The sequence below is a fragment of the Kogia breviceps genome, chromosome 19 (assembly GCF_026419965.1).
Source record: "Kogia breviceps isolate mKogBre1 chromosome 19, mKogBre1 haplotype 1, whole genome shotgun sequence".
Classification (NCBI taxonomy): domain Eukaryota; kingdom Metazoa; phylum Chordata; class Mammalia; order Artiodactyla; family Physeteridae; genus Kogia; species Kogia breviceps.
In genome coordinates, this window is record NC_081328.1 from 40,447,319 (window position 1) to 40,474,808 (window position 27,490).

Sequence of the window (27,490 nt, forward strand, 5' to 3'; positions counted from 1 at the left end):
TATGGCTTATTCTGGATTCCCCTCCCCCACCCTAGTATCTGTGGACTCCGCCGGCTGGTGCAGACAAGTCAAGCCAGGGCGCAGACAGACAGATATGCAGTCTCTGACTGCTCCTTGGTCTCCCGGGTCGTCAGCATAGGGCCACCTGCGCTCTCTGGACGCAGACCTGGCCTGGCCTCGCTGGGAATGCCGAGACTGAATGGGTGGAGGGGCGGGGCCGGGATGAGGGTACCCGAGGTGAGGAGAAATGAGAAATCTGAGATAGACACCACTGATCACAAGTCAGAAACAAGGGAGTAGAGGGGTCGGAGCTCAGAGACGCTAGGCGTGGGTCTCGGGCTCTGAGCATGGGCGTGGAGAACAAGCCAGAAGCCCCCTTTCTTCCTTCCAATCGCTGCCTCTCCCTGGGACCCTCTCCGCCCTCCCTGCGGCCCCGGCCCTCTCCCCTCCCCCCCAAATCCTGCCTCCTCTGCGGATTGGTCCCCGTCCTGCCGGGGGCGGGGCCCGAGGACCCTGACGTCACCCGCCAAGGGGGGCGGGCGGCTAGGGAAGGGGGGTGACAGGCCCCGGCTCAGCACCTCGGAGAGCTCCCTCCCCTGCCTTGTTTTGCTCCGGAATCGCCGCCGGGGGAGGGAGCCAGGGGGCCCGGCAACAAGCGCAGCGGCTGGAGGATGGCCGTGGAGGGGTCGAGGGGCCCCGGCGGGCAGAGGGCCCAGCCGTGATCCGGCGGGGAGGCCGGGACGCCGAGCGGGTGGCGGGGGGCAGCTAGAGGCGGCAGCAGTGGCTACACATCTGGATGGAAGCGAGCTTTGTCCAGACCACCATGGCTCTGGGGTTGTCCTCCAAGAAAGCGTCTTCCCGCAATGTGGCCGTGGAGCGTAGGAACTTGATCACCGTGTGCAGGTGGGCACCGCTGGCGGGCGGGGGTGGGGTGGTCAGGAAGAGGCGGCGGGGCGGGCTGCGGAGACCTGGACTGAGCGTGCCCGCGGGAGGATGCACAGCAGCCGCGGAGAAAAGGGAGGGAGCACGGGGTTAGGAGGAGCGCGACCGCTCTCCTCAGGCCCAGGCCTGGAGGGGGTTTGGAGGTCTGGTCCCTACCCTTCTAGGCCAAGCCAGGCCTATGCCCAGCCTGGGGCCTGGGGGTGAGGGGTGTTTAATTGGCACTGCAGCTTCCTGTGAGAACCAGGAAGTGACATTGTGTGTGAGGGGGAGGGGTGGGGCTGGCTGGCTCCCTTGCTGGGGGCGGGAGCTGGGTGGGCAGAGGAGAACTGATGGGATAGGGGGATGAACGCCCTCCAAACGTACCCTCACTCCCACTCCTGTCAGCCTGGCCTCTCTGGGGTGGGGCTTTTCTGGGAGATTTTCCAATGCTCAAATCCTGGATCAGGGATGGTGCCCTCCTCCATCTCTGGGCAGTTGCAGCCTATGGCAGGGTCAACTGGGCATGTAGGCAAAGTCCCTGAATCCGTCCAGTGAAGGCACGGCACTGCCCCTGCCATGGGAAGGACTGAGGGCCTGACCGCAGAAGCCTGGGTCTCCTGGGTTCAAGGGGAGGGGGTTGGGAGGGCAGAGCCATTGGTTCCTGAGGGTGGGGCTGTCGCAGTGTTGGGAAGACCTGCCCACTTTCCTGGGGCCAGGAAGTGAAGCTTCCCACTTCCCAGCCCTGCAGTGATTCACCCCCCCACCCTGCCCTGCCGTGAAGCCAGGAATGGCCAGTCTCTCAGCCCCCACCTGCACTCGTCTCTCTGCCTAGGATCCCCCTGCCAGCTTCCTTCTCCACCTGCAGCCTCCCCTCTCCCCCATGCCGCCTCTGAGGGCAGGGTGCTCCCAGTGCAGGGCTCAGCTGTCCTCCCTTGCCAGTCCCACCTGCCTGCACACTGGCCTTGGTCCTGCTCCTTCCCCCAGGAATCAGTGCCCATCTGAGGCCCTGGCTTCCGTATCCTACAGCTCCTTCCAGGTTCCTGGGCACACACCCAACCGTACTGCGTCTGTCTCACACCATTATATCCCTAGTGCCTAGTACGGTGCTGTGCACATCTGACCTCTGTAAAAATGCCTGGAATGTTATAGAAGGAATGAGTGCAGCAATGGCCCAGCCCAAATGCGGTCCCCTGCCTCCACGCTCACCCCCCAAACCCTGCCAGTGTGGTGTAAAACACAGATGGTCCTAGGTTCAAGCTCTCACTTCGTCAGTTATGAGCTGTACAACCTTGAGGAAGTCTCCTAACCACTCTAGGCCCTGGGTGCCACATCATCCCCATTGTAGATGTAACAGCCACACCGAGGAGTGTGCCTAGCCCTGTGCCTGGCACACGAGAATCGCCCCGTCCCGATGCCATCCTTCCTGTCCCTCTCCTCTCGCTTGATCTCCTAGGTTCCTCTTCCTTCTCTTGCCCGCCAGGACAGCTGGGCCTGTTGAGTTGTGGGAAAGGGGGGAAACTCCCCTTGGCCTAGGCTGCAGAAGCAGAGGTTCTGGTGGATTGGAAGTGTGCTTAGAGCTGGGATGTGAGGGACAGAGTTTGGGGACCGATTGGGAGCATGACAAAGGCTCAGAAACCCCTCGGGCCCCTGCCGCCTCTTCATTGTCACGTGGTTTGCTTCCAGCTCCCAGCACAGGCCGAGGGCTCCCCTGGGCCCTGGCCGCCCTGTCTCCATGGTAACCTGCAGCAGCCTTGCACCTCTGAGCAGGGAACACACACCATGGGGCTCCTGGGGGGGCAATGACCAGCTGCAGCACCCCCAGGACAGATGGCAGATGGCTGCCATGCTGAAGCCAGCCGCAGGCCCCCACTGAGGTCTGACCCAAATGACCAGAAGAAATCACGGGGGCGGGGCTGCATAACGAAGCCCAGATTAATGCCCTAAACACAGGCTCCTTCTAGCTATCCCATTAATGGCCCAGCTCCTCACCACCCCTACCCCATGGCCTGTGCTCACCTTCTCTCAGTCTTTCCTGGGATCTGAACCAAAATTTGATGAGACAGGTACTATTGTTCTTGTTTGCACCTGGGGAAAATGGGCCTTGGAGAGATTAAATGACTTGTCCAAGGTCACCAGGTATCACATGGACACGAGATTTGGGTCCACCCAGGCTGCCTCTCCCTAGTGCAACTCCAGCACTGAGCTGGCTCTGATTTCAGGCCAGACCAACTCTAAGCCCATAGGGAAGGGAGGAAGGTCCGTGGGCCTGGTTGTGCCATTGCCCTGAGAGCCTCAGAGGCCAGGGCTTGAGGGCTGGAGCACAGAGGGCAGAGGAGGCAGGGGTTGGTCGGGGCCTCGGTGATCCTGACATCCACCAGGAGGCCACAGATGTAGCACAAAGAGCAAGGCCTTTGGAATCAGACATACCTGCTGACTTCTCACAAGCTGTGTGACTTTGAACAGATCAGTCAATCTCTTGGAGCCTCAGTTATCTTCTCTGTCCAATGGGGCTGATAGTGATAATAAGAGGACCCAGGGCTGTTGTAAGGATGGATGAGATAACACACCCGAGCAGAGTATAGTGCTGGGCACATCACAGGGCTTGATGAGCTTAGGGTAAAAAGGACAGTTCCAAGCAGCCCCCGTATCCCTGGACATCTCACCCCTGCTATGCCACCCATAGGGCGGCCATGATGGGATGTTGGGAGCCATATCTTCCTCCCTGTCCCAGCCCACTGCAGTGATGGCCGGTGGAGATTGCAGGCATAGGGACTGCAGAGGGAGCTGAGGCTCTGGGCAGGATTGGAGGAGGGGACGGGGGCTGCTGTGCTCCAGCCCCTCAGCCCCCTTGGCTGCCCTTGGCTTCCTTCCTCTCTGAGAAGCCAGGTGGCCGGGCCCCCAAACCCGCTTCCAGAAGTCTGCTGCCAATGCCCCCTCTCACCCACTGAGTGTGTCAGACCCACACCCTGCACCTCCCCCGGCCCAGTTCTGCACCGCCTGGTTCTGGGCAGCTGGTGTGTGGGTGGCCAAGCTAGGAAGGAGAAGGGGGAAGGGGGGCATCCGTGTGCTGGGAGCCCACCTGGCCACCCATGCATGCCCACGCTCCACGTGCTCGGTGCCAACTCACATGCCCTGGTACAGGTGACCCGCACCCCACCCCAGAAGGGACTGGAGATTGTTCCAGCAATAGGCAGCTCGAGGACGGGGCACAAAGCAGCTCCTAACTCCTCTCCGACCCCTACCCTTCTCTAACAGAGAGAATGCAACTCCAAAAGGTGGGCAAGGAGGAAGGGGCTCTGGGCTAGCCCGCTGGCTCTAGGTGCCTCATCTTTCTACCGATTGTTTCATCCCCTCTCATACCTTGTTTCTGAAGCTTCCTTTCTCTGCCTCTCACCTCTCCTGTCACTCACTTTGTCAATCAGTCTCCCACCTGCCACCCTACTCTCCCATGTCACAGCCCCTCTCTGGGTCACTATGGTCTCACCTGTCTCCTGCCCTCTTTCCCTCTGCTTCCCCACCACGTCCATGCTCTTGGTGGCCTCTTCTCTGCCTTCCTTCTCCCCCCATCACCTTGTCTTCTCACCTGATACCCTACTGCCCCTTCTCCCTCCCCCTCACGCAGGTTCTCTGTGAAAACACTGCTGGAGAAGTACACGGCAGAGCCCATCGATGACTCATCTGAGGAGTTCGTGAATTTTGCAGCCATCTTAGAGCAGATCCTCAGCCACCGCTTCAAAGGTGGGCCCAGGCTCCTGTCCCCCCACTGCCCAGCCCTCCCAACTCCCGGCCTTTGGCTTCCAGCTACCCGCCCCCGCTCTGATCTACTCTGTGGCTTTCTGAACTCCATCATTGACCCTGGCCCCAATTCTGGACCATGCACAGAAGCTCATGCACAAAGCTGGGAAGAGGGGAGGAGGGGATCTTTTGGGCACAAGACAGTGGGTGTCCACAAGCCCCAGCCATGGGCGTGCAGTTATGTGCCCTGTATATACATGCATGTGTGTGCACGTGCGTTTGGGGTAGGCACTACACACGTGCATGGCTGCTTATACTTATGCATGTGTGTGCCCCATTACATGGACCCTCTCCAAACTCCCTGGTCTTGCTGAGCCCCCTCCCTGCCCTGGCTCAGCCTGTGCCCCAGCAGGTCCGGTGAGCTGGTTCAGCTCAGACGGGCAGCGGGGCTTCTGGGACTACATCCGCCTGGCCTGCAGCAAAGTGCCCAACAACTGCGTAAGCAGCATCGAGAATATGGAGAACATCAGCACTGCCCGAGCCAAGGTAAGTGGCCTGCAGTGAGCAGGGCCAGGGCAGCTGCTCCCTGCTCTGGATACAGGAGGGCTGCCTGTTCCTTGGTCCTAGCCCCTGTCCACAGGCACTGGGGAGACAGGCCACAGGAGATCCAGACCCAGTGGTGCACACTTGAGTCCCTTTCGGGGCAGCAAGTAAAGGTGAGCGTGCTTTCCAGGGCCGGGCATGGATCCGGGTGGCACTGATGGAGAAGCGCATGTCGGAATACATCACCACAGCCCTACGGGACACCCGGACCACCAGGTCAGACCCCCTCAGTCAGCGTGGACCACAAGTCCCAGTGTGTACATTCATTGCCTAAACACACTTGATCCTTAAGTTCCTGCTGTAACCTTCAGTAGCTGGACTACAATTCCCAGTATGCATTGCTAGTTTCCCTCTCGCAGACTGTCCACCAGTCAGCAGTTCCAGAACACACCTTTAGCACCACCACCATCTCTTCCAAGTCAAATTCATTATCTCCCATAACCCCCAGCACCGGTCTCATGCACAGCTCTGCTCTTAGACACTGCTCTGGACAAGCCTCAACTATGTATCATTTTACTTGTTGGCCTTCCATGGCCTGCAACACAGAGCCCTACCTGCTCCCCAAACAATAGCAGCAGTCTGTACTTGCTACCCGCGGACTCCAGAGCCCCAGGGATCAGAGCTTCAATCCCTGCACTGTGGGTTTTTAACTGCATGGTATCTCTAGCCTGTCCTCACAGTTCAGAGTTCACGTCAGCATATTTTTGAGCATCTACTGTATGCCAAGCACTGTTTTAGGACTTGTTTCCTGATTTTTAAGGATCTGGGTGGCCCAGTACTTGGTGGGGAAGGGGGAGTTCTGAGGATGGAGGTCTAGTCTCAGGGCACACACGTTCTAATAGGTGGGAAACACAGGCGCTATCCCCAGTGGGCCCCAGTCTGAGGGGGAGACAAGATCCACAGCTGAGGGGTGAGCAGGAAAAAGATACCTCCTTCCTCCAGGAAAGGTTGGTAATAAGCCAACAAGAGACGCTCTGAGGGGTGGGGCTTCCTGGGAGGATGCTACACCGGCAGTCCCTCACCCCTCCCCGCAGACGTTTCTATGACTCGGGAGCTATCATGCTGCGGGAGGAAGCCACGGTCCTCACCGGGATGCTGATCGGACTGAGCGCCATAGACTTCAGGTGGGGCCTGGGTGGCCGTGGCCATGGTGGGGGGTTGAGGTTGTTTCTCTGCGAAGGTCCGCACTCCCATCCCCTCATACCCGCCCCCAACCCTGTGGCTGCTCTGCCCCCAGCTTCTGCCTAAAGGGCGAAGTGCTGGACGGGAAGACCCCCGTAGTCATCGATTACACGCCCTACCTAAAGTTCACCCAGAGGTGAGCAGCCCGATTGCGGCGGGGGGTGCTGGGTGCGGACAGACGACGGCCCTGAGGAGCGGGGACGGCGGGAGACGGGCGGGCTGGGCGGCATCCTGGCCCCCCTCCCCAAGGGGGTGTGGCTGGGGCCGCGCGGGCGGGCAGGGCCGGCCGGTGCCCACTGCGCCCTCCTTCCAAGCTACGACTACCTGACGGACGAGGAGGAGCGGCACAGCGCCGAGAGCAGCACGAGCGAGGACAACTCGCCCGAGCACCCGTACCTGCCGCTCGTCACCGACGAGGACAGCTGGTACAGCAAGTGGCACAAGATGGAACAGAAGTTCCGCATTGTCTACGCGCAGAAGGTGCGCGGGGCGCGGCGGGGGCGGGGCGGCCGCGGGGACCCCCTCCTCTCGCCGCCGGGGCTGAGCCGGCGCCCCCGCAGGGCTACCTGGAGGAGCTGGTGCGTCTGCGCGAGTCGCAGCTGAAGGACCTGGAGGCGGAGAACCGGCGGCTGCAGCTGCAGCTGGAGGAGGCGGCGGCGCAGAACCAGCGGGAGAAGCGGGAGCTGGAAGGCGTGATCCTGGAGCTGCAGGAGCAGCTGTGAGTGCCGTCGCGGCCCTGACCCCGGTCCTCGGCCACCCCGACCACATCACCCCAGGGAACCCCCGCCATCGCCCCCACTGGGTCTAACGCCACCTTTCCTGATACCAAGCACCGGCATCAAACCCCTGAGCCCGTCACCGCCACCCGGAGATCCGGCCCCCTCCCCGCCACCGCGACCCCCCACCAACCGGCTCCCCACTTCACCCTCAACTACCCGACATAAGCTAGAATGGCCATTGCTCCCCACTTCACCCTCAACTACCCGACATAAGCTAGAATGGCCATTGAACAGTACTCCTGGAACCCCAAGATTACAATTAAGGACCTCTGATTAATGTGACTCAACGACCTTCAACATGACTGCGTCATTCCCTCTGTTCACCACTCCTCTGATCTGCAGCGTAGGCCCACTGAGCATCATCACCCACCGTGACCCCTGACCTCACCCCTACCCATCCCTCTATCCGTTCCCCTTGAAGTATTTTCATCACCCTGTGACCTCCCAGCATGACTGTGGCACCCCAGGACTCTTCATGATTCCCACACTATTCTGCACCCACCCGCCCATCACCCTGACTGACCCCTGCAACATCTCATTATTCCCCTAACCCCCAGCACGAGTGCACTCATTCCTGTCACCGCCGTGCTCCCCCACCCCGTACCCTCCACTGACTCCCAGGATCTGCCCCACTGAGCCTCAGCATTCATTACCCATTTCTGCTACCCAGGTTTCAATCCTAACCCCTCCCCCCACCTCTTGCTGAGCCCCTCTTCCCCACTTCTGCTCCCTTTTCCAGCCAGGCCTGACCCCCCCTCCCCATCCCAGGACAGGTCTGATCCCCGGTGACCATGCTCCCCTGGCCCAGGGTTCCAAGGACCTCACCACCCGCCTGGTCAACCAATGGCCGTCACTGGGAACACTCAATGGGGCCGAGGGCGCCAACAACGCTAAGCTCTACCGGAGGTAAGCCCCAGGCAGGCCTGGCTTGGCCTCAGTGCTGCTCCCTCCTCTACCAGGGAAGAGGGGCACTGGGGCCGTGGGCCTCTGCCCGCACACCAGCTCTCTGCTTTGCCACAGACACAGTTTCATGAGCACGGAGCCGCTGTCGGCCGAAGCCAGTCTGAGCTCGGACTCCCAGCGCCTGGGAGAGGGCAAGCGGGACGAGGAGCCCTGGGGCCCCATTGGTGAGCCCCCCAATCCAGCACCCATCCCGGAAGGGCTGAGGCCAGGCCTTGGGGCTTGTAGTCAGGCCCTGGCCACTTCCCTCATTCATTCAACTCTTCCCGAGAGCCTAGCACAGCAACTGAGAGCTTGGTTTGGGGCGTCAGGCAAATCCCAGCTGCGCCTCCTCTGGTTGTGCGAGCTTGGTCACTGATTCCACCTTGCTGAGTCCTTCTCATCTGTAAAATGGGGATGTTGTTTAAAATGATCACCAGTGTTGGCACATGGTGAGGGCTCCATGGCTTTTGGCATCACGACACCCTCAAGAGCCCCGCAAATCCTCAGGGAGTTCTTCGCCTAACTAATTTGCTCTTATCTCATGCGCTCTGTGAACCAGTCGCCTGACCGTTGTTTCCCCCTTTTCTTTGGCTGCCAGGAAGCTCAGAGCCAAATTAGTGGCTCCCTTCAAGAGAATGTCCAGGACTTCAACGCATGCATTTTGTGTTGCCCTCCCCCTCTGGCTTCACCTTGGTTTCCCACCCTAGTTTTCCCAGTGCCTGGACTACCTGTCTTTTCTTTCTAAAAACCACACTGTACTGGATGACCCTAGATCTTCTTTGACACAAGGCAGGCTATGGACATGGAACCCCGCCACACTGTCTGTGATTGTCCGTGTGTCTGTCTCCCCACCAGACTGTGAGCTCCGTGAGGGCAGGGACTGTGTCTCGTCCGTTCTCTGTATCCCCCGTGCTTGGAATGGAACAAGTGCTCACCGTGTGTTTAATAAATGGACAAAGAGAGAGGATGAACCCTCGGGGGGGAGACAGAGACATAAACTGACGATTACAATACAGTGTCCCCAGCTCTGTGCATGGTAAGGGGCAGGTGCTTACCAGGGTTTAACTGAAAAAGGCAAGCGTTCCAGAAATGAGGAAGGTCTCCGGATGGGTGACCTGAGGGCTGTCCCTTCACCACCTGCACCTGTGCACACCCAACTCACACACGCAGACCGGTTGGCCCCGCCTCACCCGCCCTCTCTCCCCAGGGAAGGACCCCACGCCCTCCATGCTGGGCCTCTGCGGCTCCCTGGCTTCCATCCCCAGCTGCAAGTCCCTGGCGAGCTTCAAATCCAACGAGTGCCTGGTGAGCGACAGTCCCGAGGGCAGCCCGGCACTGAGCCCCAGCTGAGGAGCGCCATGGGCGGTGCCAGCCCCACCTGCCGCCTCTCCTCAGTCCCCCAGTCCAGGCCCCCCTCCAGAGAATGCTGCCCGCTCAGCCAGGAGTCTCTCGGGAGACACCCTTTGCTTCTAGCCCGGTTCAGCTTCTTGCCCGTAGAGGCAGGCGCTGCCGAGGGAGGCGGCTTGGGCCAAGAGGCAGGGGCACCGGGGCCACAGGGGGCCCTCAGGAAGCTTATTTTTCTGGAGACCCTGCTGCCTGGCTAGCTCCCTACCGGACTCTCCTTCGCTCATCTCCCCACCCTCCTCAGGAGCTGGTGGCCCAGCCTGGCACCGCCGCCTCCCACGCCTCTCCTGTCTGTCCCTGTGTATGCCCCCGAGTCACTCCTTCCCCAGCCCCCAGGCTGCGGGGGGCGGCGGGTGGGCGGAGGGCAGCTATGAGGGTAGCAGGCAAATAAAAACCAGAGGACTGAGGGCAGCCTTGTCTGTGGGGGGACTGGGACAGGGCCCTGTTCTGAGGTTGGCAGACTGCGGCGGGGCCGGTGCTGGGCCCGTAACCAAGGTGATGCGAGACCGGATAAAATCAGGTGTGCCCGCTGGGAGCAGACTGATCAGAGTAATTCAAGAGGTGGGGGGCTTCTGTATGAAGTGTCCTAAATATCAGGTCAGCGCAGGGAAGGACCAAAACATGTAAGGACCCCTGCGACCTGATACTCTTTGGTAACTCATTTACCCCAGGCAGAGAAGATGCTGGACATCCTGGGTGGCAGATGGAGAAGGCAAGGCCTGGCAGGGCCCCGTTTCCCTTCCATCATCCTGAGCAATACAGCTTCGGCCTAGAGATCCAGACCCTTCCATTAGGCCAAAGCCTGGCAGTGAAGCCACCCTCCCTCCTGGGTTGTCGCTTAAGTGTACCCGTGGGGAGAGGTCTCACCACCCTCTCAACTCTAGGTCCTTATCCCCACCTGCTCTCACTGCACTGTGGGAGGGGATCCTCTACATAGGTGCCACCCGGGCAGCCAAAGCCGACATCAAGGTCCCTTCCAGGCCTCTTCTGTGCAAATCACTCACCAAATCCTGCTTCCCACCTGCCCCAGAGACCCCCACAATCAGAGGCAGTGGAAAGAAGTTTATAATCTTTAGACTCAAGGAATTAACAAGGGTGGGTGCAGACTATGCCAGGCACAAGGTTTTGCGGCTCCTGGGGACAGGCCCCGCTACAGCAAACCCACAGGGAAAAGAAGGTGGGGAGAAGTTAGCAAATCTGGTCTTGAACTTGAGGGGAGGGCGTGATGATTCCTGGGGCTGGGGAATGAGGGGCAGCAGAAAAAGTGGTCTGAGAGAGGAGGGGTCGGCGTGGGCCCAGAGGGGCAGCCCCCTACCCCTGGGGCTCAGAGTGGGGAGGAAAGAGGAATGAGGCCCCTCCCCACAGCGCTGAGGAAAAGGCACTCGGCTCAGTCTCCTCCTGCCCCACTCCCACCACGGAAGAGGTCGGGTCCTCGTCCCCTCATTCATTTCAAGGGCCCAGAAACTGTTCCTGGTTGAGCCTCTGGAAGAAGTTTTTGCCGAACTCGTAAGTGCTGATCATGATGGCGCAGGACGGGGCGGCCTTGATGATCCTTGGGAGGAAGCCTGCGGTGGGAGGGGGAGGCTGGGGTCAGAGTTCGGGTCCCAGGGAGCCCCACCTCCACTAGGGCGTGGACACACACACAGACACTCACCTGCAAAGAGGCCCCTGGTGCCTGACTCAGCCCGGATTCTCCGCAGCAGCAGCCAAGTGGAGTCCGCATGCGGGGGTGTCACTGCAAACCAAGGCGAGGCCCTGTAAGACCCCACTGGGACCCCGCCTGCCCTGCCCGGCACCAGCCAGGGCCCCTCACCTCTCACAGCCTCCACCGCTCCTAGCGCAACCTGGCGCTGAGTCTTCACCACATCGAAGGGTAGAGTCAGGATGGCCGCCACCTGGTGTGGTGGGGAGAGGGCTGGTCTCCGCTCCCGGGACCCCCATCCCCTGCATGTGGCCAGGGTCTGCCAGCCCCAGCTAGAGCTTCAGAAGGGGAGGGGGAGCACACTCCTTGACAGGCAAGCAAGGACTCTTTTCCAGAGCATCTGCAATGGCCCTCAGGTCACCCCAAGGACACCTCTACTGGCCACACTCCCAGCCTGGTCAACTCACCGTCCCTGAGATGCCGCCAGCCACAAAGCTGATGCGCACGGAGGTCTGGTCCTTTGGCCTGAGCCCACGCAGCCAGCTCTTCACCAACTCATAATTGAACCAGTACAGAGCTTGGGGGCACAGGGGTTCACTCATCAGAGATGACAAGGGCAGTGGGACGGGCCACGAACCTCCCACCTTCACAGCCCTACATCACAACCGCTCCCTCCCAGCTATGAAGCCTGCCTGCCACGTGCCAGTTCCCGTAACAGGCCCTCTGCAAGAAGTATCCTGTGAGATCCTGGCTGAATATCCCGCCTGCTGGGGCCCACTTCACAGATGAGATGTTCTTGGCTCTGAGAGTTTACGTGACTTCGAGGTCAGCAGTAGCAAAGCCGGGACTTGGCTGTAGACCTCTTGGGCTCCCTTACCCCAGTCCCTGCACTCCTGGCACCTACCTGAGAAGGGCACATCCCGAAGGGCAGTGGGACCCCAGCCCAGCCACAGTGAGCGCCAGCCGCCTTGAGCCACAGCTGCTCGGACGCAGGTGCCCAGCTCGCGGTATGACAGATGCTGAGCCTGCAGCTTTGTCCGCACCAGCTCCAGGGGGCTGATCACAGTCACAGTGCCCACTGCAGGACCAGTGAGGAGGGGTCAGTTGACAGTCCCAGGGGCAGCCTGCCCAGAGTCTGGGGGCCTTGAACGTCCCCCCCCACCCCTAGGCCGGCAGAGGTTGGAGCTGGGAGTCCAGACTGGGCTCCGGCACAGGTGGGGTCAAAGGGAGGTGGAAAGCCCAGGGCTATGCTCACGGCGGGCCAGTGCGCCAGCCACCATGGGTGCGTAGAGATCAGAGGTCAGGGCTCGACCACACAGGAAGGCCTTGAGCTGGTCGTAGGCGGTGAAGTAGATGGCGGTGGCCGGCACGGTCATCACCCTAGGGGTGTGACCAGGTTAGCCAAGACTCCCCAAAGTTCCCAAACCTCCCAAGCTTCCCCTGCCCTACCCAGCCAGCCAACAGGGGAGTAAGGGGTCAGTGGGGTATCAGGGGAAAGCAATACACAGAACTGGGGTTCTCACAGGGTGGCTGGGAGGCCGCTCCACAGGGTCCTCATGCCCTCATGTCTCACAATCTTCACAAAGGCATCCTGGCCAAGCAGACACCAGCCCAGGAGGAGGGAGAATGAACATGAACAAGGCTTGTGGTGGGGCTGGCCCAGACTGGGCCCTAGCCTGATGCCCTTGCTCCTACCCAGTAGCCCCTCAGGCCTCTACACATGGAATTCCCTATTTGGCTCCAAACAGACTCCTATTCACCCTTCAAAATCTTGTGATGGCCCCACCTCCTCAGGAAAGCCCTTCCCAAACTGAACTGGCCACCCCTATGTGCTTTGCCCTCCCCGCTCTTTCCTGGGTCTGCTACCTGACCAATCCGAATCCCTCAGGAATGCCAACAGACCCAGCTAAGGGCACAGCTGCTCCTCACCATGGTGCCAGTGAAGCGACTGGGGTCCTGAAACCAGGTGGCACAGCGGGCACCATTTGGGCACAGGTACAGGGGCTCTAGGACACCATTGCAGTACAGGAGGCATTTCCCTGTGGATTGGAGAGAGGAGGGCACTGGGGAAGGGGAGGAGCGTTAGCATGACAGAGCCCTGGAACCTCACAGGGAGGTGGTGAGCTCCCATCCCTGGAAGGCCAGCAGAGCCTGGGGTCCCTGGGTGGACGTTCTTGTGTAGGACAGAGGGCTAACTAATATGATCTAGAAGCGCGTGCTAGTCCGTGGCTGTGAGGCCCCTGTGTGCCCTGGGGAGACTGGGACATCCCTCCCCAAGACACTTACAAGTTCCCCATGGCGTGGGGCACTCACATTTGGCGTAGGAGAGGCTCCAGGGTCTGGAGGAAGACATCAGCTCTAAAATACAAGGCACTACCTCAAGTCACAAATGTTCCCCACCTGCCCCAGGGACCTCATCTCTGGGGATCCCTGGCACCACCCCTATTGGCTCCAGAGTCAGACACTCACCACTGGCCACCGAGGGGCGCTGAGACTGCAAGCGTACCTTCACCACATCCAGGGGGGTCACTGGAGGAGGAGGGCAGGTCTGAAAGCTCTTTTCAGGACCCCACCCCGATCTCTCATCCAGAGCCAAGTCATTTCTAATCTCTGGTCTGCCCCAGTCCCCAGCTGCCCCCACCCCCCACCATCCCAGGTCTTACTGAAGAGGGAGGTGACCACGGCCCCAGTGCCAGATGCCACCATTTGCTGGAGGGGGCTAATGCCCCCAGGGTCCTGGTCAGCCATCTTGTAGTTTCAGTTCTGAAAAACAAACATCAGTCAATTGGAGCACAAAACCGGAGTCAGGGGGAGGGAGAGAAAGGAGGCAGAGGCTCTTGGGGACACTAGCTGGACCCCCACCCTACTCACTCACTATGAATTTCACATAACCACTTTTTATAGCAGTTATTGTCAACTCCATCTTGCCAAACGGGAAAGAGGCTCAGAGAGATGAGGTGACCTGCCCAAGGTCACCATGGGAGTAGTTAGGAAGGAAACGGGGAGAATCATCCACCAGTTAATAGAAGGTAATGACCCACCGCCATTCCTCACTCTCGCCACACAGGCTTACTGTGCACCTCTTCAGTGCAAGTGCCCGGGTTGGCCTGGGGGCCCAAAGATCAAAACGCCTGAGCCGCCCCCCTACGCCCCCCACTCCAGCACCCAGCCCCAAGGCGGGCGCATGTAAGCCTCGAGTCACCAGACGTGGAGAGGTGGAGCCCGGCAGGGAGGGAAAGGTAACAAACCTGAGGGCGGCGAAGGGTCCGTCCACTTTCTGGGACTGCAGGCGGGGGTGCCCGGCCCTCCCCCGCACCCGTCCTCCCGAGGCCGGAGGACCAAGCCCCGAGCCTGTATGGGAAGGACAATCTCTCTGCTCCCTCTCCCGCAAAATCTCTTTCTCGGGGGGGCCGGTCGAGAGTGCGAGAAGTAGGGATGGGGAGACAAGATCGCTCTTCGCCCCTCGGCGACACTCTCTGTCCTGGCCCCGCGCGCAAGGGGCGCCCAGTGGGGCCGACTACGTCGGCCCGCGACTCCCGGCCCCCAGCCAGGCGCGGCTCTGGCTCCCCGGGACCCCCCGAGACCCGACTCCCGCCTCCGCCACCCGCCGGACCCTCAGCCCAGGTCCAGCCCCGCCCACCTGGCTCTAGGCTGGTGCTCGCGCGGCGCGGCGCCCGGGGCCGAGCGGGCCCATAGCGGCTCCGCGGCCGGGACCGCCTCCGCGCGCGCTCGCTAGGCACCAAGGCCGACTCGGAAACTGGACGAGCCCGTCCCGCCCCTGGACGGCGCCGCGAGGCCCCGCCCCCCTATGGGCCGACCCGCCGCCTGCCCGGAGTGAGGCCGGCCCGCCCACTCGCGGCCTCCTCCGGGTCCCGCGCTCACCGGGTCCCGCGCTAATCCGGCCCCGCGCCGCGGGTGCCCCGCCGGGCCCGCGCGCCAAGGTCGTGAGTCTCCACGCCGCGCTTGACCTGGCGGCAGCACCGTACTTGACAGCGTATTGTCGCCACCAGCATCCCGGCCGAGCGCTGCTCCCGCAAACTTTCTAGACGAACGTGGGTAAAGCACTCTCCTCATTTTCCTCATTTGTTTGGCGGCGGGGGGTTTGAATCAGTTCTTCCAAGGCCATGGTGAACGATGAAATAGTGCTGGCAAACATTAGCCCATCGGGCTCTTTTTTTGTTTTGTTTTGTTTTTTGCGCTACACGGGCCTCTCACTGTTGTGGCCTCTCCCGTTGCGGAGCACAGGCTCCGGACGCGCAGGCTCAGCGGCCATGGCTCACGGGCCCAGCCGCTCCGCGGCACGTGGGATCCTCCCAGACCGGGGCACGAACCCGTGTCCCCTGCATCGGCAGGCGGACTCTCAACCACTGCGCCACCAGGGAAGCCCCCATCGGGCTCTTTGCTGAGGTTTTACAACTTCACGGCGACCATATCAAACAGGGTCGTGCCTATTTAACAATCAATTCATCGAGACTGCAACTGCAAAACCACTTGACAAAACTGAGGTGTACCCTGCAGGTGTGCGTAGTGAAGTTGACGAGTAAGTAAGCCAGGCAAGGCAGGCTGGACAGAGAGGAAAGGCTGGCCTGGGAGCCGGGAGACGTGGGTTCAACTGGGTTTAACCTGGGCTTCGTCCCACCTCCCTGTGACCCTGGGCAAGTTACAGCACCGCTCTGGGTCTCGGATTCCTCCTTCGCACAGGAATAGGATTGAGTAGGGGAGAATGGGACCGACATTTCTGTGTTGGTTGCTCTCACGAAACCTATTTCTTCTACGTCTCAGAACTTCTAGAAGTAGATCATTATTAATCCCGTTTTACAGAAGACGAAACTGAGGCTTAAAGTTAAGAACTGGACAAGTACCTCCCCCGCACCACATGGCCTCCCCGGTGACAGGTGGGCGTTAATCCTGCACGTCTCTGATCCCTCTTCTCAGGAGCCTCATTTCTGTCCTGGGCCAGCCCCGCACCCAAGACCCCATCAGCTGTCTCGCTTTTAAAACTTTCGTGTGGCGAGAGTGTCCTAAGAGAAAAACGAACACCGGCTGCGAGCCTGCGCCTTTAAGAAGGGTAGGCCGTGACTTTGACGTCACCAGCTCTTCCGCCCCTCATCCTCAGAATGGTCGCGCCCGGGCCTGGAGTCGCCCAGCCAGCCGGTGCACGCCGGGTTAGCACGTGGGTTCCAAGGGGCCAACCGTATGCTTTCCCTGAGAAAAGACTTTGCGGCTCTTCACCGATAGGAAGCCCGAAATGGGAGGTTGGGAGTGACCCGCGAAGTGCTGCTGATCTAAAGGGCCCTGAGAGAAGCCGCCCTTTACATGCCCTTCCCATACCGACTGAATTCTGAAATGACACAAAATAATTTTATAAACTGACAGGGCGAGAACCCAGCCCCTATTAGGGTCCTTTACTCTCTCAAAGTTATGACTTACACAGTTTCACAGCCATCAGCCAAGAGATAACTCCCCCCCATTTTACAGAGGAGGAAACTGAGGTCCTTGTGTGTAATGACTCCTGGTGTGGAGTAGAATCCGGACTTCTACGCACTCTCCCATTTTTCACATGAGAAAATGCAGACCCCAGAGGTCAAGTTGCACCAAGATCACACAAATGAAAGAGCTAGAATTCAAACACCCTCCTACCTGAGTCCAGAGGATCTCCCATCCCATCCCATTCTCAACCAGGGCTCTCTGCTCCCTGCAAATGTTTACTCAGGCCTCAGGCCCCAAGAACTCTAAGATACAGCGTGGTGGGGCTGCATCACTTACCTGCCTCCAGATCAGAGCACTGGGAGGGCGGGACCTGGTTCCAATCTGGGCTGCCTGCTGCAGCAACTGTGGGACCTCTAGCAAGTATCTAGAGTCCTTTAAGCCTTCGTTTCACCCATTTATAAATGAGCTGATAGGGATCAAAATACCCCTGCCTCATGGGAAATTGAGGATGTAATGAGTTAATAGCTCTAAAGTGCTTAGAGCCCTGTCTGGCACTTGGCAAGCAGTCGGTGACCATTACTATTATTTTTGATTGCCCCCCGCCCCACTCCAGGACCTGTGGCACAGAAAGTTCTGGAAAGGGTCTTTAGAGCAACCAGGATTCTGGTCCCACCTCTGCCTCTAAATGCAGGCACAGGTAGTGATAACTCCTTACACGCCTTCTTCCCCAGAGCAAAGTAGCACAGCCAGGAATCAAATATGGTGACCTCTGAGCCTCAGTTTCCTTCACAGTAGAATGAGAGGCTTGCACTCCATTTCTGGTTTTCTTCTTGCAATAGGATGCCTTTGAGATTTGTCACTACACCTCAGTTTCCTCAACTGAAAATAAGGATGAGTTACCCATCCTGCTAATTTACAGACTCTTAGCTAAAGTCATGTCTGTGAAAAGCTGAGTCGACAAAGTTCTGTAGTCCCACCCAGAGCTGAGTAGATCTCACTCCCTGCCATCCCCTACATGTAAATGCTTGGAGGCTGAGAAAACCTTGGTATAACCAAAGGCCAGCATGCTGGCAACAGTCTGGGCAGAAGGGAGAAGTTATCCACCACTGGAGCTGGTAGAGGTGTCGTCCAAGGACTGCAGGGTGGATCCAGAGCCTTGAGATGCCCATGAACCTGTGGGGCTCTGGCTAGACTGCCCTGACCTGAGAAGCAAGCCTAGAGGCCCGAGGAGGAGGCGGCCACTGTCCTGGCTGTCTCAGCTGCGGTTCCTACTAGAGGCAGCATGTGGCTCCATGTGGCCATCACCAGCCTCCTTGTCAGATGGAAAAACAGAAGCTCCTTTCAACTGTGAAAGGGGAGAAAATAGTACCAACCCCAGGGATTATCTCAGGGATTGATGGACAAGTCCTTGCCTGGCAAGCGAGGTAAACAGAAGATAGTTTATTGTAAGGCTGAATTCTTCCAGGGCAAGCCCCAGCTTGCACCCCCAGGGCCTAGGAAGACATTTATGGGGCTGAAGTAGGGCTCAGGTCCCTCCCTGTGGACTCTACCAGCACCTCTGAGTTCAGGGCCTGAACCGTTCCCACCTAGAGGTGCCTTCCTGGAGGCAAGGCCCCAGGCTGCAGGATCACTGAACCTGAGAAGAGAAATCCAAATTCTAGGCCTCAAGTTAAATGCCAAGTCAGATCTTTGATTGGGCCCTGGGGGCAGGGAGGGGTGGGGAAGTTATAGAGGACTTTATTGTAACAACTGGAGAAAACTGAATAAAGCCTGTATAGTTGATATTACTTTATCAACGTTAAATTTCTTGAGTGTGATAACCATACAGTGGTTTTGTAGAAGAATGTCCTTGTGCTTAGGAAATGCACACTGAGTGTTTAGTGGCAAATGTCTGCAACTGTCTCAAATGGTTCAGCAAAAATAAAGAGATAAAGCCAGTGTAGCAAAATGTGAAGAACTGTAGATCAAAGTGAAGGGTATATGGTGCTCATTGTACCATTCTTGCAATTCTTCTGAAGTTTTAAAAGGTTTTAAAATAAAAAGTTGGTGGGCAAAGGGATTTCTCCCTCTGAAATACATATATATTATGTATAGAATCAGAAAGCAACAAAGTTGGGGATTCCCTGGTGGTCCAGTGGTGAGGAATCGGGGCTTTTCCATTGGTGGCCTGGATTCAATCCCTGGTCGGGGAACTAAGATCCCGCAAGCCGTGCAGGAGAAAACAAAACAAAAACAAAAAACACAACAACAAAGCTATCTCTTTTTTTTTTTTTTAAGTATTTATTTATTTATTTAGCCTGCACCCGGTCTTAGTTGCGGCAGGCACTCCTGCACGCAGGGTCTAGTTCTCCGACCAAGGATCGAACCCGGGCTCCCCGCATTGGGAGCACGGAGTCTTACCCACTGGACCACCAGGGAGGTCCCTGTATTTTTTTTTTTTTTTTTGAAGGTTTAAAAAAAAGAAATGAATGTAATAGCTAGAATCAGCCCACTCAGGGAAAGGCCTCTCTTGTCTCCCCTCAGCCCCTCCCTGGCTTGAGAAGATGAGCTGGGAAGTTTCTGGACACCCAAGTCTTCATTGGGAGCACCCTGGGTGTGGTCTGAGGAGGTGGCCTCCAGAGGTGAAGGGTCCTGGCTAAGACTGCAGAACTGCCCCCCACCAACCCCCAGCCAGATGCCTGGAACTCTCTACTCTGCTGGGGAGTGTGGATTAATCTACCCCCGAGGAAGGCAGTTTTGGGCCATAGCTATCAAAATTCCAAATGCCCAACCCTGTGACTCAGCCAGGCCACTTGTAAGCATTCCTCCCTGATTGGCTTGCTCATGTGCGGAAATGACTCGCCCTTAGCGTGGCCCTGTTTGTAACAGCAGAATGCCATGCAAAGGGACTGCTTGGCAATATCCCCATATAACAAATACCACCTTGAAAGGGATGCTGACCTCCACCTCTGAGTGTAAAACAACCTCAAAGATAAGTGTTAAATTAAGCGGGGCGATGGGGAATATGCCGGGCAGTTGTTCTCGATCTGAGCTCTACCGCCCCCTAGGGGAAATTTGGGGAATTTATGAGGCCATTTGTGATTGTCACAAGATCAGAGCTCCTGGCATTTGATAGAGGTCAGGGCAGGGATGCTCAATGTCCTATAAAGTGTAGAACAGTCTGACATTAACAGGGATTTATCCCCGTACACATCGAGGCTTTCCTCTGTCTTTCTGGACAACCACATACAGTCGTCCCTCGGTATTCACGGGGTATCGGTTCCAGGAGCCCCTGCAGATACCAAAACCCGGGGATGCTCAAGTCCCTTATATAAAATGGCCTAGTACGGTGAATACAGTCGGCCCTGTGTATCCGCGGGTTCCACATCTGCGGATTCTAGAAATCTGTTCATAATTATCCGACCTCGAAGCCAGCTCTGTGTCACCCATATTTTTAAAATGGTTTTATATTGATAATCTATAGAATTTCCCAGGAATAAAACTACCATGCAGTCTTCAGGAAGATGTGGCTTTGTCTCCGTTAGAACTTTACCAAGGATCATTCACCATTCAGAACATCTCATCCTGTTGGCCACCTGGCTGGTGTGAGCTGAGTTACTAACAAAATACTCCAGCGCAGAGCCTCCATTTCCGGTTCTCCATCACCAGTGATTCATGGGCACCTGCAAGCTTCTGTTCTCTCCTGGAGTCAAGCCTGAGCTTTCACACACAGAAGTACATATTATTTCATTCCAAATTACTTTCTTTTATTTTTCCTCTCTATTACAGTTTGAATTTAATACAGATTTTAAAAAACGTGCATAGGAAATTACACTCTCTGTGAATTTCACTTCTGAAAATGTATTGAAGGAGAGTTACAAACTATATTACCAAAAGAAGACTTTGGATCTGATTCTGGTGAGAACCTCATGAGCTTACCAAGCACCAGGGGTCCCATGTAGTGTCATTGCCTTCTGGGGCTGCAGGTTCTGCTTTGCAGTGTGCCCGAGGCTGCCTGGAGCATGTCAGCCTCCAGAAAAGCATGGCCATGCCAGGGCTGAGCCCGTGTCTCAGTGACCCAAACTGAGGGGGAGCCATCCCAGCTGGGCCTGGACCAAAGGCCTGACCTGTGTTCGTCTCCCTCTCTCTCTCTCTCTCTCTCTCTTTGATTTACTGAGTGTTTCCCTCTCTTTTTCTCTTTTTAAAAATGTTTGAGTGTTGTGTGCCAAATACCGTTGTAGGTTCTGGGATACAGCAGGGAACAAGCCACACTGGGTCCCTGCTCACACTTTTTAGTGCAGGAGACACACACAAACAAGTAAAGAGACAAGACATTTGCAGACAGGAAGGACATCTGTGAAGGCACTAAAACAGGTCACGTGATGGAGAGGGCCTAAGACGGCCTAGAACAAGGGAGAAGTGGGGGGGGTCAGGAAACATTGATGGAGATTAACCTATAGTGAAGGCCAAGGGAGGGCCGAGCAGGCTGGGATGAAGGAAAGTGCTCAGATGAGAGCTGGGCACTCACACTGAAAGCAAAACTTGCTTTGAAAAGAACAACTATGATGCTTACGAACACAGGCTCTGGACCAGACCTGTATTCAATTTCTGGCTTCACCCCTTTCCAACTACCCAACCCCAGGAAAGTTGCTTAACCTCTGAGTCTTCCTTCTTTCATTGTAAGATGGGGATGATAACTGTACCTACCTCGCAAGCCTGTGTTAAAGATTAAAGGAGAGCTTAGTACAGAACCTGGCACAATGTGAGTCTCAATAAACATTAGCCAGACCTACTTTTTAAAAACATAGAGGGCTTCCCTGGTGGCGCAGTGGTTGAGAGCCCGCCTGCCGATGCAGGGGACGCGGGTTCGTGCCCCGGTCCGGGAAGATCCCACATGCCGCGGAGCGGCTGGGCCCATGAGCCATGGCTGCTGCGCCTGCGCGTCCGGAGCCTGTGCTCCGCAACGGGAGACGCCACAACGGTGAGAGGCCCGCGTACCGAAAAAAACAAAACAAAACAACAAAAAACATAGAAATCAAGTATACCAGCAACCATCCTAACGTAAGTAATTGAATTAAAGTCACCTGATGTGCATTTGAGTACAGATATCTGGGCTAACTTGTTGGGGGAATTTGTCTCTTTTCTGGGCCTTGTTTTCATCATTTTTGAAATGGAAAGAATAATACTCTTGGCCCTACTTCCCTTCCGGGACTGCTGAGAGGTTTAAGATGACAGACGAGGCGTGTGAAGGAGGTTTGTGACCCGGAAAGCGTGCCCCGGGTTGAGGGGGGGAAGTTCCCTCCTCCTGTCCCGCCCTACATGTAGCTGCCTCCTCTCTCTGTTCCTCCTTGGGCTCCTGGAGATGACTCTGACCTGACGTCTCTGAATTTTCTGGGGAAGGCAGTTTCCTCACCTAAGCCCTGGCCCAGTGCTTCAGAGACAGATCATCAGATTAACAAGAGGAACCTCTTTGATGTCCTAAAAAGAATTCCTCCCATTGTATGTGCCACTTTGCAAGATCTCTTTACGTCCATCATCCCATTTGAACCTCTCATGACTGTGGAAGAGGGCACGTGGGGGTTATCGTGGACCCATTTTACAGATGAGGAAACAATCTCAGAGGAGTTAAGTGACCTGTCCAAGTGATTTGAAGCGGGTGTCTCCTGACCCCTAGGGGGCCTGTCTGGAGAGGGGACAGGAGAGCTCAGGTGGGCTGGAAGGGCTGGGAGGGAGGACAGGCTGAGCTGGCGTCGGCATCCAGTGGGGCCTGGCGATGTGGGCAAAAGCTCCGAGGTCTGATCCACCTGGACTCAGATTACTGCCACCACCGCTTGGTAGCGGAATGACCTTGGACAAGACCCTTAGCGTCTCCTACGTCTGCGAGGTGGAGCTAACACCCTGCAGTGTCGGTAGAAGGACTCAAGTGATGTGGAACAGAGGAGGCCGGCAAAACATGGTCCTGATTCTTCTCCTTTCCACTCCCCGCCCTGCCCCCAAGTTTACTAACATTCCAGCCCTAACAGTCAACAAGTCAACGGTGCCCACAGCCCAACCTGTCCTTCCATTCCCGTGACCCAACCTGTCCACTTGCTGCCCTTGACAGCTGCTAGGCTCCAACTCCTGGAGTCCACAGGCAATGCAGCAACCACTGCTGCCCCCAGGGCATTCTCAAGTTCAGAAAAAGGCACAGGATGGGGAAAGTTTCTCCCTGTACCCACAGGGAGGTATGACACTGGCCAGACCGCCATTGGGGCCCAGCCCCTCCCACGCCTTCCAGGGCAGGGACGGGGTGTCCTTCGATGTGGTGCAGGGCCAGTACCCTGAAGGAGCTTCAGAAGGGTTTGGAGGATCTGAGCCCCCATCTTGGGTTTGGCTGGATGTTTTCTTTTTCATTTGAGTGGCGTCAGATTTTACATCATTGATTTTGTAAATTTTAATAGGAAAATGAATTTTAGTCTTGAATAAATGTAGTTCAGTTGTCAAAATTCTCTTGATCGTAGGAGTAGTGGAGAAGGAGGTGACAGCTTATGAGGATCGACTATGAGCTTGGTACTTCTTTTTTTCTTGGCCGTGTGGGGCATGTGGAATCTTAGCTCCCCGACTAGGGATCGAACCCGCGCCCCCTGCATTGGAAGTGTGGAGTCTTAACTACTGGTCCTCCAGGGAAGTCCCCTGAGCTTGGTACTTTACATACGTGTGTAAGCACATTCCATCCTCCTGAAACCCTGGCAGGTAATTATAATACAGTTACTCTATTCCACAGACGAGGGCATTTAGGTCAAAAAAATAAGCCAAAGTCACCCAGCTGGGAAGAGGCCAACCTGGAATTTGAGATCCACAGGCAAAGACGAGGTCCCACTGCTCAGATACCAGTCCACTGCCCAGGTTTCCAGGAAAGAGTTGGCTCCTGTCCTCCAGCACCTGCCACCTGCCTGTCCCAGAGGCCAATCAGGCTTCCTGGAGACTCGCTGGGGTCAGTCCTTGCCTCCACCAGGAAGTTCTTCCCTGGATCACCCCACTGCTCTCAGAACGTAAGAAACTGAAAGTTTGACCTGGGAATGTGCCTTCCTCTCCCAGAGAAGGCAGATGCCGACCCCACATCTGGATGGGAGAAGAGACTTCAACCCAGCTCATCCTACCCGGTGTCTCCCTGCCCCGACCCCATCCCTGAGGGGTTGAGTCTTCCTCTGCCCCCTCTGCTCTGGTCTGGCTGAGGGACCCTGATGGTTTCAGTCGGATGGGGAGCCCTTCTCAGGAGTCTGAACTGGACCACGTGCAAACAGACCCGCCTGGACAGAGCTCTGAACCCTGGGCCAGAAGGATGCCATGGGGCGCAGCCACGTGGGGGGTCCAGGTGGATTTCTGGAAAGAGAGATACATGGGCCACGGCTCGAGAGGAGAGGGTGAGGTGGGCTGACGGGTGGGTGGGCAGTCTCCCAGGCTAAGGTATGTGTGAGGGGGAGCTGGGGAGGGCCCAAGGAGAGGCATCACCACAACCAACGGTGGCAGCTTCGTTAACTGAGCACATACTTGGCTTGGGCCCTGAGCTGAGGGCTCTGCAGGCATTATCTCATTCCCGAGGGAAGTGCCTTATTGTCCTCGTCCTCAACGTAGAGACCAGGACGCTGAGGCAGAGAGGTTAAGTCAAGTCACACAGCTTGTAAGAGGGAAGGGGACCAGGGGACCGGAGAGGAGTTTCCTTGCTGAGCGCTAGGTTCCTCGTTGCATAGAAGGGGGGTTCAGCGAGATGAGGGGCTCTCAGACCTGCACATCAGGATCCCTGAAGCTCCCTCCATTACAGGGCGAAGCCAAGTAATCCACTTCCCCTACCTGCCTTCCCCCTTCTCCCCTCTCTTCCCTCCTGCTGAACCCCTACCCTGCATCCTGCACCCCACAGATGGATTTAAAGACACCATCCAGCATCAGTCTACCTGCACCCGGGGCCAGGTGGAGTCGCCACAGCTCAGTGCAGACTCTGAATCTCCCAGCGGACAGAGAGCAGCGCGGTGCTCACCCACTGCCCAGATGAACACACTGAGGCCAAAGGCGAATTAAGAATTCACATACAAGCACACATGGGAAAGTCACAGAAGAAACGGTTAAAGTGTTTGAAAGTGGAAGCCTGGTGTAGGAAAAGAGAGAGGATAAGAGTGCTGCGTTGTGTTAGGACTTCCCTGGCGGTCCAGTGCTTAGGACTCAGAGCTTCCACTGCAGGGGGCACGGATTCGATCCCTGGCCAGGGAACTAAGATCCCGCATGCCATGCAGCACAGCCAAAAAAAAAAAAGAGTGCTGCTTTGTGTTATAATTTGACTAAAATTTATTTGCATGGTATACTTTGTTAAAAATAGTAATTGATTAAAAAACAACAAGGGAAGTGGCCTGCCCACTGGCACTGGGCAAGTTCACGGCCTATGCTAGGTCAGGAATCCAGGTCTGGTGCCTCTGTTGCCAAATGTCCCACCACAGCCTCTGGCCTGGGCACTGGCCTGCTCCTGCCTCCCCTCCCCCACACCTACCCAGGCAGGCTGGAGGGCCCAGCAGAGCCCCACAGACACCAGTCAGGTGCCCGATGAGGAGGGCAGGCGCCTGAGCAACTGGGGCAACAATTACTCACCCTAAGGTGACTCAGGCAGGATGGGGAAGGAAGGAGTAGGTGTATATGAGGCAGGGGCTGTTTCTGTGCCCTCACTCCAACCTTAGTGTTCAGGGCCGCCAGATTTAGGAAATAAAAATATAAGATGCCCAGTTAAATGTGAATTTCAGATACACAAGGAATAATTTTTTTTTTTTCTTTTTGGCCACACTGCACAGCTTGAGGGATCTCAGTTCCCCAACCAGGGATTGAACCCAGGCCCCGACAGTGAAAGCCTGGATCCTAACCACTAGGTCACCAGGAAACTCCCAGGGATTAATTTTTAAGTGTAAGTATGTGTCAAATATTGCATGGGACATAATTATGCTTAAAAAATTTGTCTTTATTTTGAAATTCAAATTTAACTGGGCATCCAATGTTTTATCAGGCAGTTCAAGATCTTGGGTGGGGGGGCTTCCCTGGTGGCACAGTGGTTGAGAGTCCGCCTGCCGATGCATGGGACGCGGGTTCGTGCCCCGGTCTGGGAGGATCCCACATGCCGCGGAGCGGCTGGACCCGTGAGCCGTGGCCGCTAAGCCTGCGCGTCCGGAGCCTGTGCTCCGCAACGGGAGAGACCACAACAGTGAGAGGCTCGTGTACCGCCAAAAAAAAAAAGGTCTTGGGGGGAAAGGCCTCTGGCCCTGGGGCAGCTGTAACTCTTCTATGAGAGCAGAAATAGAAGTCTGAATGAAGAAAACCCTGAAGGGGTGATGGGAAGAACTGGGGAGAGGCTGAAAGAGGGAGAGAGAGGGAAGTTGTCCAACCCTGACCTGGAGGAACCTCTTAGCCAGAGTCACATCCGGGGTTCTCTTCGTGTCAGCCCTCTCAGTGGAATCTCCTATCACTGTGGTGCCTCAATCCAGGGTAGTGCTGGCATTCGAGGTGGGACCACAGCAGGAATTGTCACAGACCAGGAAGAACATATTTCTAACTTCTTAAACAAGTGTCGGCTGCGGGAAGGCAGAAGCCACAAAGGAAAAGATCGATTGCTAGATTTCAGATGACATAACAACACAACTTCTGACCACAAAAGATACCATAAACAAAGATAAAAGACAAATGACAAATTGGGAGGAAATACCTGCAACGTCTATAACATTCAGACTATATAAACAGCTCCCACAGTTCAACAAGAAAAAGAAACACTGGAGAAAAATGAACAAGGGATAATGTGATGGTTCGTATTTTTTATTATTGAACTATAGTTGATGTACTATATCAACTATACAATATCATGTAAGTTACAGGTGTACAATGTAGTGCTTAACAGATTTTAAAGGTTATACTTCACTTATAGTTATTATAAAATATTGGCTATATTTCCTGTGTTGTACAATATATTCTCGTCGCTTATTTTATATATAATAGTCTGTACCTCTTAATCCCCTATATTGCCCCTCCCCCATTCTTCTCTCCACTCATAGCCACTAGTTTGTTCTCTATATCTGTGAGTTTGTTGTGTGATGATTAGTTTTATGTGTCAACTTGGCAGGTGTTTTGGGGTGAGATTAACATCTAAATCACAGAATTTTGGCTAAAGCAAATTGCCCTCCATAATGCAGGTGGGCCTCATCCAATCAGTTGAAGGCCTGAATTGAACAAAAAGACTGGCCTCTCCAGGCAAGAGGAAATTCTCTAGCAACTGTCTTTGGACTTTCCATCTGCACCATCGGCTCTCCTGAATCTCCAGCCTGCTGGCTCACACTGCAGATTTTGTACTTACAGCTTCCAAAGTCATGTGAGCCAGTTCTTTTAAATAAATCTTCTTCCATATACACATAAACTGGTTCTGTTTCTTTGGAGAACCCTGACTAATACAAATAAGAATAGGCATTTCACAGAAGAAATACATATGCAGAATAAACATACACAAAAATGTTCAGCTTCCCTAGAGGTCAAGGAAATGCAGGTAAAACAACCATGAAATATCTTCTGTCATTAGAATGGCAAAAATTTTTTGAACTGGCATATCCAATGTCAGTGAGTATATGGGAAATAAGTTCCCCCAAATACTGAGCCTGGGAGTGTAAATTGGAAAAATGTTAAGGCAATTTGGTATTAACATTTCAACATACCTTTTACCCAGCAATGTTACTTTCAGGAATTTAACCCCCATATGTGCGCTCAGAGACATGTTCAGAAATATTCGTTGCCTAATTATTTGTAACTGCAGAAATTGGAAACACATAAAAGTCCATTAAATGAGACTGGTTAAGGGAATTCCCTGGTGGTCCAGTGG

The 27,490-nt window shown here is 56.0% G+C and overlaps 2 protein-coding genes and 1 long non-coding RNA gene across 20 annotated transcripts; 2 read left to right on the forward strand and 1 right to left on the reverse strand.

Moving 5' to 3' along the window:
- Positions 1 to 530: 530 nt before the first annotated feature.
- Positions 531 to 9,972, forward strand: RUNDC3A (RUN domain containing 3A). Of its 9 annotated transcripts, none has more exons than XM_059046401.2 (11): positions 531 to 903; positions 4,544 to 4,659; positions 5,054 to 5,202; positions 5,390 to 5,475; positions 6,294 to 6,383; positions 6,497 to 6,577; positions 6,756 to 6,921; positions 7,002 to 7,159; positions 7,989 to 8,126; positions 8,241 to 8,347; positions 9,370 to 9,972. In XM_059046401.2, the coding sequence occupies exons 1-11, from the start codon at positions 797 to 799 to the stop codon at positions 9,510 to 9,512; spliced, it is 1,341 nt and encodes a 446-aa protein (XP_058902384.1). In that variant the 5' UTR covers positions 531 to 796; the 3' UTR covers positions 9,513 to 9,972. The 9 variants fall into 9 exon arrangements, with proteins under 9 accessions (XP_058902384.1, XP_058902383.1, XP_058902382.1 ...); XM_059046400.2 differs by lacking the exon at positions 9,370 to 9,972 and adding an exon at positions 8,761 to 9,173 and having other exon boundaries at positions 546 to 903; positions 5,069 to 5,202; XM_059046399.2 differs by lacking the exon at positions 9,370 to 9,972 and adding an exon at positions 8,761 to 9,173 and having other exon boundaries at positions 577 to 903.
- A 641-nt stretch (positions 9,973 to 10,613) lies between these two features.
- SLC25A39 (solute carrier family 25 member 39) lies at positions 10,614 to 16,231 on the reverse strand. 10 transcript variants are annotated; one of them, XM_067022122.1, is made up of 13 exons: positions 14,849 to 14,967; positions 14,457 to 14,559; positions 13,872 to 13,971; positions 13,678 to 13,737; positions 13,522 to 13,566; positions 13,138 to 13,247; positions 12,732 to 12,799; positions 12,464 to 12,588; positions 12,113 to 12,286; positions 11,676 to 11,785; positions 11,380 to 11,461; positions 11,221 to 11,301; positions 10,614 to 11,131 (listed from the first exon to the last, which is right to left on the reverse strand). In XM_067022122.1, the coding sequence occupies exons 3-13, from the start codon at positions 13,954 to 13,956 to the stop codon at positions 11,016 to 11,018; spliced, it is 1,056 nt and encodes a 351-aa protein (XP_066878223.1). In that variant the 5' UTR covers positions 13,957 to 13,971; positions 14,457 to 14,559; positions 14,849 to 14,967; the 3' UTR covers positions 10,614 to 11,015. The 10 variants fall into 10 exon arrangements, with proteins under 10 accessions (XP_066878223.1, XP_058903273.1, XP_058903272.1 ...); XM_059047290.2 differs by having other exon boundaries at positions 13,138 to 13,271; XM_059047289.2 differs by having other exon boundaries at positions 13,138 to 13,271; positions 13,522 to 13,581; positions 14,849 to 14,948.
- On the forward strand, positions 15,099 to 27,034 carry LOC136793275 (uncharacterized). Its single transcript, XR_010838342.1, has 3 exons — positions 15,099 to 15,264; positions 25,431 to 25,540; positions 26,814 to 27,034. It is a non-coding gene; the product is annotated as an uncharacterized lncRNA (long non-coding RNA).
- Positions 27,035 to 27,490: the final 456 nt, after the last annotated feature.

Excerpts from the sequence above, each read along its gene's own strand:
- RUNDC3A (XM_059046393.2), top strand. The coding sequence starts at position 797 with ATGGAAGCGAGCTTTGTCCAGACCACCATGGCTCTGGGGTTGTCCTCC. Across the intron at positions 6,578-6,755 it reads TACCTAAAGTTCACCCAGAG|CTACGACTACCTGACGGACG; the intron begins GTGAGCAGCCCG and ends CCTCCTTCCAAG. Across the intron at positions 8,348-9,369 it reads GGAGCCCTGGGGCCCCATTG|GGAAGGACCCCACGCCCTCC; the intron begins GTGAGCCCCCCA and ends CTCTCTCCCCAG.
- SLC25A39 (XM_067022118.1), bottom strand. The coding sequence starts at position 13,956 with ATGGCTGACCAGGACCCTGGGGGCATTAGCCCCCTCCAGCAAATGGTG. Across the intron at positions 13,582-13,677 it reads GCGCCCCTCGGTGGCCAGTG|TGCCTTGTATTTTAGAGCTG; the intron begins GTGAGTGTCTGA and ends GACTTGAGGTAG. Across the intron at positions 12,589-12,731 it reads AGCGGCCTCCCAGCCACCCT|GGTGATGACCGTGCCGGCCA; the intron begins GTGAGAACCCCA and ends TCACACCCCTAG.